Raw genomic sequence first — 13,841 nt, 5'->3', positions numbered from 1 at the left:
TTTTCTGCATCTCCCATTCCAGTACAGTCACAGATCATCTACTTTAGTTCTCTTTCAAGGCCTACCTTCTTCCACAGCATTGGATGAGACAGTTCTCTTCCCATACTAATCTTCTTCCCTAGCAGTGGGTAAGGCAGGAGAGGTGACTCTAAAGGAGGATGTTTTAATGACTGTAGGCCACACCCTCTCAACCAGGTAGGTCCTTCCACTTTTCACTCCATTACTCGGCTTGGTAGGTTGCATCACCCTTTTTTCCCCAAAAGGGGCTTTAGTGGTACCTCTGGCAACTAGGTTATATAAATCATAATGAGCTATCAAGGAGATTTTGTCTTTTTCGGCTCAAGCAACAGCAGCCAATCATTTCTGTTCTGAATGAGAGCACCTTAGTGGACCATGAAGACATTGGTATGGTCGGGAGCCATCATCATGGCACCCTTCTCAGTTCTTTTTTTTTTTTTTAAATCAGAAGAAAGTAGAAGGCACTCAGACCTGTTTTAAATCTTCACACTTCAATCAAAGGGTGCAAAGGGGCACTTTAAATTTTGAGAAACCCAGATTTATGGGATAATCTGCACCCTCTTAAATTTTCCTATTGTGAAGATGGTTACCATTGCTCTGTCACAGGTGTTTCATTACGTTTCGGTGGTCATCTACGTGCAAGCTTCACCTCTGCATCCTCTACCATGATGACACTATCTTGATGCACCAATGTCCACAAGGTTGAAAATGACGGTTTTTCTTCTGCATTATAAGGGGGTTCTTAAACCCCCATGGAGAACACAAGCCTTCTAATTTCATGATGGACATGGTCCTGTGTACTCTGAAGCTTCCCCTCATGATGATTACTCGGATCACAAAGGAATGGGTAGCAGCCCCGTCATTGGCTTGACTGGTCAGCTTATTAGCTGCCACTTTTCAAGGAATCTTTCTGGTCTAGCTCTAGTACAGGGTTCTGCAGCACGAGAAAACTAGCCACCTCACATTTCACGTGAAGCGATTAATGAATTGAATACAATCACATTATTCTAAAAAGAGGGGTGGCACTACCTAAAGCTTGAAGGTGAAAAGTGCATAACCCAAGAAGTTACAGCGGATACAGCATGGTGGCAACCATTTAGAAACACAAGCCTATTAAAACTACTCTGCCCAAATCACCCAGCTGGAAACCTACACAACCTATTTACTACAGGTCACAAACTTTGCGTGAAATATCCTTTCATTTACTTATCTACTTGGGTGGAATTTTGATTCATCAAAATTAAATATTAATGCAGTACCTGTGACAAACGCAAGTATTACACTCCAAATCATGTTCCAATACATATGGTGACAACATTATTTCATTCACTGGAGACGCTACGAAAAGGCATTTTTCTTAAAAACCTTGTAACATACCATGTTTGGAAAGAATAAGGTAACGTTTTTTTTCTTCTTTTCAAGTATGGTTTGTTTGTCCATTTAAAAAAAAATAATAATACAGATATGTTGCAGCCAAAAAAGCTCAAGAAAACAGCCAAGGAAATGTAATAAGATACATGCTAGATATAACCTTGTGACATTTTAGTAGCATGTGTGCCCAAAGTGCTACGTAAATAATGGCAGTGTGAAGTTTCAAAATGCGCAGTCTGACATACAAAACAGATTGTCTGTCATTAGAAAGGCACATGTAAATCCTGCGTAAAAAACGTGTCCAAGATGGAGCTATTCATTACAGTGCAGCACGTAGCATAGGTGAGACATGATGTTTTTTTCTTTAACAAACTCTTGGCGCTATATACATATTATATAAATATTCCTGTCATCTTTGGTGTATAATACAATCCTCTTATAATGATGTTCTCCAATAAATCCTGCTTATTAGGTATACCACTCCTTAGCCCTCACCTCCTCCAGAAAGGGACAAGGCCCGTTTTAGAACTGTAATTCTCTGCCCTTCTCTTGACACATATTTCTTTGTGCATCTATAGAAGCACAAAAGAGAATCAAAATCTTTTTTGGACAAACATCTAGCCATTGATTAAAAAACCGATCACAATTGGATGCACTCAAGGTGATGGTTGGGTAGAGTTTCTGTTCACAAAAGCAGCATCAGAAGACAAAATGTTCCATTCCCGCTGTTGATCTTCAAGCTTCTCAATCAAGCATTTGATTAATATGGGATCAACTTTAGAATCAAATTTATTTGCAAACCAGTGTCCGTACTTAATAAGCCACCGCAACTCAGCAGCTCCATAGATGCACACGCTACGAATATGTTCGCCTGTACACGGAGGATACAGACCTTCTTCCAGGTAATTCCATTTGACTAAACGGGTTTTACTCTGCAGATCGGTTACATCAGCCTCTGACCTTGGAATTTCACCAGGGACTCCAGGAATCCGAACAAGAGTTGCCCAGAAATGCTCATCTGGGGAAAAGGTGTCTTTTGACCAAGCAAAAAAGTATTTAGCTACAGAACTTTCTAAAACATAGTCAATAAATAACCGACTTAAAACGAAATAGGCACTTCCAACAAACATCTCAATATTATGTGGTGGTGGATCTTTGGAAACGTTCACTTTTGATGGCATATAGTCATAATCATTTTTCACTTCATGCCGGAAGTTAAAACGCTCTTTTTTAACACTACTGGGTTTTACTGTCTCCAACATGTTGGCACCATTAAGTTTCTTCAACTCTGCTACTAGTTCAAAGTTCGACCTGAGAGGAAGATCTTGACCACATAAATTAATTGCATATTTCCACTGAACAGTAGTAGTTTTTAGGTCAGACAAACAATTAATATCAGCCTGAAGCCTGGAAATATGGGCATAAATAACAGTTTCAAGTTTGGATGCAATAAAAACATTAGGAAAGCAACTGGCCAAGTTTTCCATAGCTGCTTTGAAAGTAGAAGCTGCTTTTTTATCATAATGAATGCAATAAACATTGGAGGAACTGTAGATTGCATATAGGAGTCTTTCAACGTTAATTGCATCTTTGTGAACCACAAGTGAGTATGCCAGGGGGAAATCCAGTTCCTCTTGGGACAGAGGTTTTTGGTCGTATCTTCTTATTTTACGGTACACCTGGCAGTCTCTAGTCATAGCTACAACATCCTCATCCTCTAAATCAACTATGTTCTTTCTTCGTATCTCTAAGCTTTTGCCAATCGCAACAGGGTCTTGATCATAAATATCAGAGCAATTGAGGAAGTAGCTATTGCGTACATTGTACTTGTTTATAACGATGTTGGAGTTGCTTAACTCGGGCTCCACCAAGTAAAGGCCGCTAGAAGAGAATAACCTTTCAATTTTTAGAAGTTTTAACGCAAAGAGCAGCCACACTGTTGAGAGGACTATGAAGGTCTTGCGCCGAACAGGGCGTTTCTTAAAAAAGTATTTGTAGTTCTTCATTCTGTAAAATAAAATAAAATAAAAAATGTTTAAAATAGGCAAAATATATTTTCTGTCAATACATTTGCAAAAAGCTGCCAATCATTACATACGCACAACTAAATATTACAGAGCAGGCGATAGCAGGGCTGTAGTTATAATTTAGATGATGTACCCATAGAAAAAGCTTTTTTATTTTTAAAAATTTGGCCCGGCTTACAGATATTTGTATATTTTACTGGTAGTATTGCACATTAGATGTCAAACATGAATTTGGTATTCTCTTCGGCGTTGAGGGCTATAAAAATAGGTATGAACCAACGGCTCAAATAATCAAATTAACAGTGTTAAAAAAGTCAGTTATTTGGAGGCAGGGCTCTACCCCGAGAAACACACTCCCATTACCTATAGTTCAGTCTGACCTTTAAATATACAGGAAATCTTATTAATTTTCTTAGTACTTTTGCCTTCGCCCTTCACCAATTTTCACCAAACCTGGGAGAATCTAATTTCGAACTTCAAACGGTGAACATGTCTAATTTTGGGGAGATTGATATAAGGGCTCAAATGTTAAACAAGCATTTGCAATGGAATAGGTCTCACATTTGTGAGAGTTGAAGCTACTGGCGTTATAAACAATGTCTTATTTATGTGTTTTGGTATGGAGTGGATGTATGTGGTGTGGAGTAGAATTACTTAGGTTGGATTGGAATTGTTAGTGGTAGAATTGTGTGGAGTGGATTTGTGGAGTTGATTTGTGGAGTGGAATTATTTGGTTTGGTGGATAGATAGGGGTGAGAGCTGCACAGAACAGATAAGACAGGAAGAGAGAGAGAGAGATAGGTAGTTTGTGCATAAAGGTGGTAATGAATTTTCACAGGAAATGCAACTGTGAAAGAAAAACTTCCATGTTTTCTTTTCCATTTTTTTAAACTGCTCTAAATTGCAATTCAAAAGCACTGATCTCGCCATTCCCATTCATTTTTTATGCTGCTCGAGTGAATGCAGATGCTCCCACTTGGAAGGAGTGACACAACATTTCATTGGCAGATCCAAGGGGGTCACTGACCTTTCCCAGCCCCAAAGACAGAGGGAGGGAGTGCTTAGGCAAACTGTGTAGCAAAATCAAGCCAATGGTTACCCCCTTATATAAAACAACAGAATAAGCCTGGACAATGCCATTCACATAGCAGCAAAAGGGCTGAAAGAACAGTCACCAAATAGAAAATCATGTTCCTTAGTGTGGACCTACCTAAAAAAAAAAAAAAAAAAAACATTTGAAGATAAAAAAAAAAAAAAAGGACATGCAGCTCCTATGGCGCGTGCAGCTGTAAATATAACACATTATGTATCAGTATTGCCTGTGCGGAGATGTGTGCTGACATGCTATAGAATGGGAGGGGCCGCATTTGCTGAAAAGAGAGGCACAAAGAAACAACAGCGCTTCCCCAGAGATGACCTATTGCTTTCAAGTCGCTTGAACACATCAGAATTTCCATTGTTGCGGTTGATTGATTAAAACTGATAAGTCAATAATGAATAAAGGCTGTTTTTCTGTTTAATGTAGTGGGCCTAATTTGGTAAATGCTTCATTCATGTAGCTGTGCAGTGCAGCATATGGACAGCAGAGGTTTAGTGTGTCCTCGAACATACACAATTTATTATGTTGGTATGCTCACAAGGAGCGAGCTTTCTAGTTTGATGGCCAAGTTTGAAAGGGACTCCCTTTTAAAGAGTCACTAGTAGCAAAGGCGGCTGCCAGTTATTCTTCGCTGACTCTCTGGGTGAAGTAGCACTTGTTAAAGGGGAGAGCTGAAGGGGAAGCAGTTTCAGAAGGAGCATGCAGCAGGGTGTGCAGAAGAGCAATGCAGTAAGGCTTAAGATGAGATGAGGCATGAAGTGGGACTGGAAGGGATAGAAGTGGCCGAGGGCGGTGTGAGAAAGTAGCCTCTTTCTAGCCTTGTTACCCCCACTTTTGGCCTGTTTGTGAGTGTATGTCAGGATGTTTGTCACTGTTTTCACTGTCTCACTGGGATCCTGATGGCTAGGCCCCAGTGCTCATAGTGAAAACACTATGTTTTCAGTATGTTTGTTATGTGTCACTGGGACCCTGCTAGTCAGGACCCCAGTGCTCATAAGGTTGTGGCCTATATGTATGTGTCACTGGGACCCTGTCACACAGGGCTCCAGTGCTCATAGGTGTGCATGTATGTGTTCCCTGTGTGGTGCCTAACTGTCTCACTGAGGCTCTGCTAACCAGAACCTCAGTGGTTATGCTCTCTCATTTCTTTCCAAATTGTCACTAACAGGCTAGTGACCATTTTTACCAATTTACATTGGTTTACTGGAACACCCTTATAATTCCCTAGTATATGGTACTGAGGTACCCAGGGTATTGGGGTTCCAGGAGATCCCTATGGGCTGCAGCATTTCTTTTGCCACCCATAGGGAGCTCTGACAATTCTTACACAGGCCTGCCACTGCAGCCTGAGTGAAATAACGTCCACGTTATTTCACAGCCATTTTACACTGCACTTAAGTAACTTATAAGTCACCTATATGTCTAACCTTTACCTGGTAAAGGTTAGGTGCAAAGTTACTTAGTGTGAGGGCACCCTGGCACTAGCCAAGGTGCCCCCACATTGTTCAGAGCCAATTCCCTGAACTTTGTGAGTGCGGGACACCATTACACGCGTGCACTACATATAGGTCACTACCTATATGTAGCTTCACAATGGTAACTCCGAATATGGCCATGTAACATGTCTATGATCATGGAATTGCCCCCTCTATGCCATCCTGGCATAGTTGGCACAATTCCATGATCCCAGTGGTCTGTAGCACAGACCCTGGTACTGCCAAACTGCCCTTCCTGGGGTTTCACTGCAGCTGCTGCTGCTGCCAACCCCTCAGACAGGCATCTGCCCTCCTGGGGTCCAGCCAGGCCTGGCCCAGGATGGCAGAACAAAGAACTTCCTCTGAGAGAGGGTGTGACACCCTCTCCCTTTGGAAAATGGTGTGAAGGCAGGGGAGGAGTAGCCTCCCCCAGCCTCTGGAAATGCTTTGTTGGGCACAGAGGTGCCCAATTCTGCATAAGCCAGTCTACACCGGTTCAGGGACCCCTTAGCCCCTGCTCTGGCGCGAAACTGGACAAAGGAAAGGGGAGTGACCACTCCCCTGACCTGCACCTCCCCTGGGAGGTGTCCAGAGCTCCTCCAGTGTGCTCCAGACCTCTGCCATCTTGGAAACAGAGGTGCTGCTGGCACACTGGACTGCTCTGAGTGGCCAGTGCCACCAGGTGACGTCAGAGACTCCTGCTGATAGGCTCCTTCAGGTGTTAGTAGCCTATCCTCTCTCCTAGGTAGCCAAACCCTCTTTTCTGGCTATTTAGGGTCTCTGTCTCTGGGGAAACTTCAGATAACGAATGCAAGAGCTCATCCGAGTTCCTCTGCATCTCTCTCTTCACCTTCTGATAAGGAATCGACTGCTGACCGCGCTGGAAGCCTGCAAACCTGCAACATAGTAGCAAAGACGACTACTGCAACTCTGTAACGCTGATCCTGCCGCCTTCTCGACTGTTTTCCTGCTTGTGCATGCTGTGGGGGTAGTCTGCCTCCTCTCTGCACCAGAAGCTCTGAAGAAATCTCCCGTGGGTCGACGGAATCTTCCCCCTGCAACCGCAGGCACCAAAAAGCTGCATTACCGGTCCCTTGGGTCTCCTCTCAGCATGACGAGCGAGGTCCCTCGAATCCAGCGACTCTGTCCAAGTGACCCCCACAGTCCAGTGACTCTTCAGCCCAAGTTTGGTGGAGGTAAGTCCTTGCCTCACCTCGCTGGGCTGCATTGCTGGGAACCGCGACTTTGCAGCTACTCCGGCCCCTGTGCACTTCCGGCTGAAATCCTTTGTGCACAGCCAAGCCTGGGTCCACGGCACTCTAACCTGCATTGCACGACTTTCTAAGTTGGTCTCCGGCGACGTGGGACTCCTTTGTGCAACTTCGGCGAGCACCGTTTCACGCATCCTCGTAGTGCCTGTTTCTGGCACTTCTCCGGGTGCTACCTGCTTCAGTGAGGGCTCTTTGTCTTGCTCGACGTCCCCTCTTTCTTCAGGTCCAATTTGCGACCTCCTGGTCCCTCCTGGGCCCCAGCAGCGTCCAAAAACGCCAAACGCACGATTTGCAGCTAGCAAGGCTTGTTGGCGTTCTTTCGGCGGGAAAACACTTCTGCACGACTCTCCACGGCGAGAGGGATCCGTCCACCAAAGGGGAAGTCTCTAGCCCTTTTCGTTCCTGCAGAAACCTCAGCTTCTTCTGTCCAGTAGAAGCTTCTTTGCACCCGCAGCTGGCATTTCCTGGGCATCTGCCCATCTCCGACTTGCTTGTGACTTTTGGACTTGGTCCCCTTGTTCCACAGGTACCCTAGATTGGAAATTCACAGTTGTTGCATTGCTGGTTTGTGTCTTTCCTGCATTATTCCTCTAACACGACTTCTTTGTCCTTAGGGGAACTTTAGTGCACTTTGCACTCACTTTCCAGGGTCTTGGGGAGGGTTATTTTTCTAACTCTCACTATTTTCTAATAGTCTCAGCGACCCTCTACAAGGTCACATAGGTTTGGGGTCCATTTGTGGTTCGCATTCCACTTTTGGAGTATATGGTTTGTGTTGCCCCTATCCCTATGTTTCCCCATTGCATCCTATTGTAGCTATACATTGTTTGCACTGTTTTCTAAGACTATACTGCATATTTTTGCTATTGTGTATATATATCTTGTGTATATTTCCTATCCTCTCACTGAGGGTACACTCTAAGATACTTTGGCATATTGTCATAAAAATAAAGTACCTTTATTTTTAGTATAACTGTGTATTGTGTTTTCTTATGATATTGTGCATATGACACTGAGTGGTACTGTGGTAGCTTCACACGTCTCCTAGTTCAGCCTAAGCTGCTCTGCTAAGCTACCATTATCTATCAGCCTAAGCTGCTAGACACCCTATACACTAATAAGGGATAACTGGGCCTGGTGCAAGGTGCAAGTACCCCTTGGTACTCACTACAAGCCAGTCCAGCCTCCTACAAGCGGCTCTGGGAGTACTGGGCCAGAGAGCTACAGGAAAGGAGGGCAGATAGAGTGGAGGAAGACAGTAGGGGTGACGAGAAAGAATGGCTGCAGGACAGCTGAAATGGAAGCTAGGAGCAGAGTGGGAGGGCCCAGCTGAGCACCAAGCTTGGGCACGCCACTGGTGAATCACTGCTGCCTTACCTCTGGCACCTTCATCTGCCACAAGAAGAAACTAGGGCTTCCATCCTTCGCACACTGCTGAATGCATGCCAGGGCACTCCAGACAACATCCGGATGTGACACACCTGAATCTGTAGCTGCGTGGTCTAACTGAGCCGACGATGTGGCAGCCATATTGGAACAGGTCAAATCCCGATAGAAAACATGGTATGGCCATGATTAAAATATTATTTAAATACTTAAGGGAAGTGCTGGTTTAAAATGAAGTGCAACGGTCCTGAAGTGACCAACGCACTGAGTGGGAAGTGCTCGTTCAGAATTGCTACCAAAAGAAGCATTGCTTTAAATTAAGAGTGGTGGTCGTGAGGTGCGTGACGCGCCAAGTGAAAGTGCTTGTTAAGAATTTCAACCCAAAAAAAGATTAAAAACGATGTAATATAGAAAAATCACTAGCGTTCGTGGACACGCACCCACACTGTAACACAGGCAGGCAAGAATAAAAAAACTTGTCCCCGAAAAGAAGAACAGATAACCACCTGAAGTGTTAGAATATAGTACTTGGCCGGTGCACCTCAGCTAAGAATGGAAGTGATGTATCGGCTGCACAAACCAGTTAGGAGGCAGCAAGGAGAGCAACACTGGAATCAACCTATGGTAACCAGCACATGGGATCAAAGCACTGTTACTGAATACAGCAGGTCTTGCAGACAGGGTATGCGCGTTGCCTAGGCTCAACCTAAAAAAGGCGCCCAAAAACCTGTGATTTCTTCAAATGACTTTGGTTTTTCCACATACAACTTACTCCGAATATGTTAGAAACAGCTAAAAGAAAGTACACCCTATTTCAACATGCCAGTGTTGTATGGTCTGTAAAATTATATCTCCGGTAAAATGTAGAAAATCCTCGATTACATTGTGCATGCACTGTACTTGTATGTAACCTGGACTTCTACTTCTCCATCCTAATGTTCGAACCAGTGGGAAGAAAAAAAAAGCCAGGAAAGCAGAGAGCCAATGCCATAATATGCATAAGTAAAATTGTGTCATCTGCCCCAATACTCCATTGCCAACACAGTTTTTAGCCCTAAGGAGGCTGCTCAGATGCCATATTCCGATGTGCCTGTTGTAACCATGGACAGTTCATCTCAGAGTCATTTACCCTCCAAGAAGTCAGAATGATGGTGAGGCCTAAACATCTGACAGCGGTCACAGCATACTTGTCTCCTCCACCCTAATAAGAGCCATACATGTTTAAAAAACAGTGAAATTCCCTGTCAAAACTAATATCAACGAGGAGATAAAGTTGTCAAGAGTGGTAACAATGCCTCCAAGACAAACCCAAAAAATGCATGCAATTCACAATCTATGGCAGTACCTTACCAGAATTCCTCACTACCAGATTAATTACTTAACCATAACTCCTACCCTGCCATGAAACTGTTGCAACCAACAGCTTCAAACATACAATACCACATTACTCTGTGTAGGCTACGAGTCGCAGTTAAATACTTGCAACAACATAATACATTAAACAAAGTACTAATGTACCTAGCATATGAGAACACTTCATGACCAAAGCAACAAATACAAATCATGTTCTGAATGTCCTTAGTTTTGACTAAATATTAACGTGCCACACAAGAAATTGTTACCAATCACCATTTCAATTCAGTGTCAGTACATCTACTGAGTCACGGATTCATACTAACCTTTAAAGTTGTAAGGACATATGATATCCGTTTTTCATTTAAACCTTCCACGAGTTACGGAGCGGTGGGAGTTAAAGTAACTGCTTTGTTGCCTTAACCCCACCTTAACTTTAGGTTGCCAGGAAGCGTGTGAAGCGTATGTGCAAAATGCAGGGTCACTGTCTACATAACGCAGGCTGACCAAAGCCCAAGGGGAACCCACTAGATTTAGACTTGGAAAATACTAAAAGGAGTCCAGGAGACAACATTTCTACGTTATTCACTTAAACTAGGAGTCAAAAATACTCTGCTGTACGAGTTGCCCAGAAGCCCCAATACTCCCAGGTCATAACATGGTGAACAGTGACAGAACAATATACAAATAGTGGAAACAAACAAACCCTACGGACTCACTCATACTTCATTTCATACTCACACTCCCCCATCAGGTAAGTGAGTTGACAACAGCAAATTTAGGGCACCATCTCCACACAGACGTGTGGTGTGAGTGTACTGAGAGCCTTTCTTCCAGTACGTTATTGTTCTGTGGGCAACTAAATGAACAGTAGTAAGAATAATATCTCACTAACACAACGGTTTTGTTCCAAAACTCAAGTTATTCAAATTTCCTGCTTGTAGTTAGCTGCATACCAGTGATGTAATAAGACCCTGCAGATGACCTCTCTGGTGTACCACCACATTTTACATACTCTGAGATGAGTATCCAAAAATTAGACATTAAAGAGTTGTAAGACTGTATTACATTTACTGTCTAAATATTGTGGCAAGTTAAATATATCTATAAGTAAAAGCTGCAGCAGATGCACTGGCAATTTGTAGACCTCGTCAAATACTTGAAATGCAGCTGTAAAAACTGCATTTCCCCGGGGTGCAGTAGTTGCTATTGCACAAAATGTGAAAAGACATAAGGGGGCATATGTGTAAACCAATTTTGTGGTCGGAAATGGCCTGATTCACAGAATCACATTTGCGACGGTAAAAATGCTTTTTTTTAAATGTACAAAAGCACTAATTTTAATTTGTTAACACATTACAAACTGTACTTTATGTTAAGCGATTCGATATTTGGAAGGGGTTTATTTAATGCGTACCTTCCAAATGCAGAATCACGGTGATACGTATGAATGTTTTGCCACCGAATTACTGTCACAAAACATTCATATTTTACAGACACCTCAATGGAGGTGGTAACCATTCACAAATGGAAAGGGGTTCCCAGGGACCCCTTTTTTCTTTGTGAATGTTGAAACATTTTTAGGGGCATGGCCATTGCCTACTCCTAAAAAATGAAAATCAAACGTTTTATATTATTTTTTTAAACGTATCCCGCTTTTCTTCAGGAAAAACGGGCTGCATTTAACAAAAAAAAAAAAAAAGACTGCTTTACTAAAAAGCAAATCACAGACATTGAGGTCTGTTGACCCCAGCAGGTCACCATCCCTATGTTGACTGCAATTTCAAATGGGCCTTTACTGCAACCTACCCCATTAACAATCATAAGGCAGGACGAGTTCCAACCCACTAGGAACCACTATTTGAAAGTTGTAGACATATATACATTAGGGATTGCAATTTCCTAATTACAATTCATTAAAAAATTGCAATTAGGAAATCACAATCCCTAAAGGTACTGCTTTGACCTTAGCTCAAACCTCTGTTGTACTCACTTAACTTTACCTCTCGATGCAATATACTTTTTCTAACATCAAAAATGTTATCACACACAAAGTACCACACAAAAGGTACAATATCAAAAATGACACCCATTTTCGACATACAAAGAAGTCCACACATAAAGTAAAACGTTTAAACACAATTTCTAATACTGTACAGTGGGTATTTGTATTGGATATTTTTCTACCCCGTATTTTCTTACATCTCATAACTACTTATGATCCCTCTGGAGGTTCTTAAGGTGTGTCATGGATCCCTTGCATTCTGCAGCCCAGAAAGATTCTTATCTCGCTGTAAGTGTTTTCGGTGTACATATGCGCAGACTTTTTTTCCCCTCTTAATTTGACATGGGGGGGGTAACGTATTTAAGATGCCTCACGCGAAAACCATACCATGTTCCACAACAGCGAACAGCATAATGTTGTCCAGTAACATTTGCAACTGTGATGCAACACTAGATATCATCAAGGAGACAAACATAGGGACTTGTTACTGCGAGTCAGGTTTGGAAGATCATTTTTTGGCAAGTACTAGATTAGTGCCTCCCTAAGTAGTGGGTATTGACACTATTTATAGGAGTTCATTGCTAAGGAAAGGCTAGGACATATGAGAGATAGCAATGTCCCTGTGATCAACTCAGTGTAAAATATGCTATTGGTAGTCACTAACATCATATTACAACTGCTTGTGGGTGTGGCTTAATGATTCAGCCCCTCCCCCAATAAGGGTCTGTATTACCTTCACATTAAGCAAGCTGTATGTGTACCTAGAAGGATCTTCTGTGGCACCATTTTTAGAAGGTTGTTGATATAAAAAGACTTTCCTCGATTATTGTATATTCACACACATGCACATACAGACATACACCGCTGGGTCATAGATTTTTTCGAGCCCAATATTAGACAGGCTATAGATCGTCCAGTTCAATACAAAATAATTACAATGTGTTTTACTCAAGCCCTATTTACAAGCAGAGAGGTAACCTGAACAATTTCAGTCATCACAGTGGCAAGTGTAATCTGTTTAGCTATAAACACAAATCTTTAAATCATATTTTATGCTGCGGTAGTCTGCTATTACAGGAAAAGGAGAAAACTCATTTGGCCGCACATCTTAAAGCAGGAAGAAGACACCGTTAAGAAGAAATTTGTTTTCTCTTGAACAATCAGGGCCCAAAAGCACCAAGTAGCGAGGCACGTATATTATTTTAGTTATGTCTCTGGAAGGCTTCAAAAGACAGCAGTGAATTGAGCCATTTAAAAACATTAACAGATTTCAATACAGTTTGATTTAATATAATTTGTATTTTGTTCAGATATTTCCTCCAACTGGTCATGATTAACCCATCTTAACTTTCTGTAGAACGGTTTTGGTGAACGAAAATTGAGTGCATCTCCCCCGCAGGTTACGAAAAAAGTCAAAAAATCATGAAGAACAATAAAAAATAAAAAAAATCGAAAAATAATGACTTTTTGTCACACTCAATTTTCCTTCACCAAGTTGCCTACAAGAGGTTAAAAGTAGGTCCAAACCTCAAGGAATTAACTACTCCCACTTAAACGGCTTTTTCCAACAGAAAGGGAGTGCTGGACCTTGATGCACATTGAAACCTGTGTTAGTTTTGACAGGTTTGTGTCTTTTTTTGAATTTTGGATTACTTTATATATTTATTGATTTTGTATCTTTTATTTATACGATTTAATTACTCAAACACTACCATATAAATATACTTTTTATTTATAAACAACTAAAGGGTCTCTGAGCCAGGCCTAGAAAATGGGTGCATGCATGTTTCTCCATGTTAAATTACAATAGATTATCTTCAATAGGTAGAATGGTTC

General features: G+C 42.0%; 1 protein-coding gene across 3 annotated transcripts in view; it reads right to left on the bottom strand.

Annotated features, from left to right (window-relative positions):
* Positions 1 to 442: 442 nt before the first annotated feature.
* The window catches only part of GCNT4 (glucosaminyl (N-acetyl) transferase 4), a 142,146-nt gene continuing 128,747 nt past the window's right edge, over positions 443 to 13,841 (bottom strand). For 2 of the 3 annotated variants that reach the window (XM_069223788.1, XM_069223797.1), the window contains one exon: positions 443 to 3,396. In XM_069223788.1, coding sequence (XP_069079889.1) covers positions 2,046 to 3,396 — 1,351 coding nt within the window. In that variant the 3' untranslated portion in view covers positions 443 to 2,045. The remainder of the gene's footprint in view (positions 3,397 to 13,841) is intronic. The other variant, XM_069223808.1, reaches the window with a different exon arrangement.

The sequence above is a fragment of the Pleurodeles waltl genome, chromosome 1_1 (genome assembly GCF_031143425.1).
Source record: "Pleurodeles waltl isolate 20211129_DDA chromosome 1_1, aPleWal1.hap1.20221129, whole genome shotgun sequence".
Taxonomy (NCBI): Eukaryota; Metazoa; Chordata; class Amphibia; order Caudata; family Salamandridae; genus Pleurodeles; species Pleurodeles waltl.
Note: the sequence above shows the minus strand (reverse complement) of the source record. Positions and strands in the feature narration are given on the sequence as shown.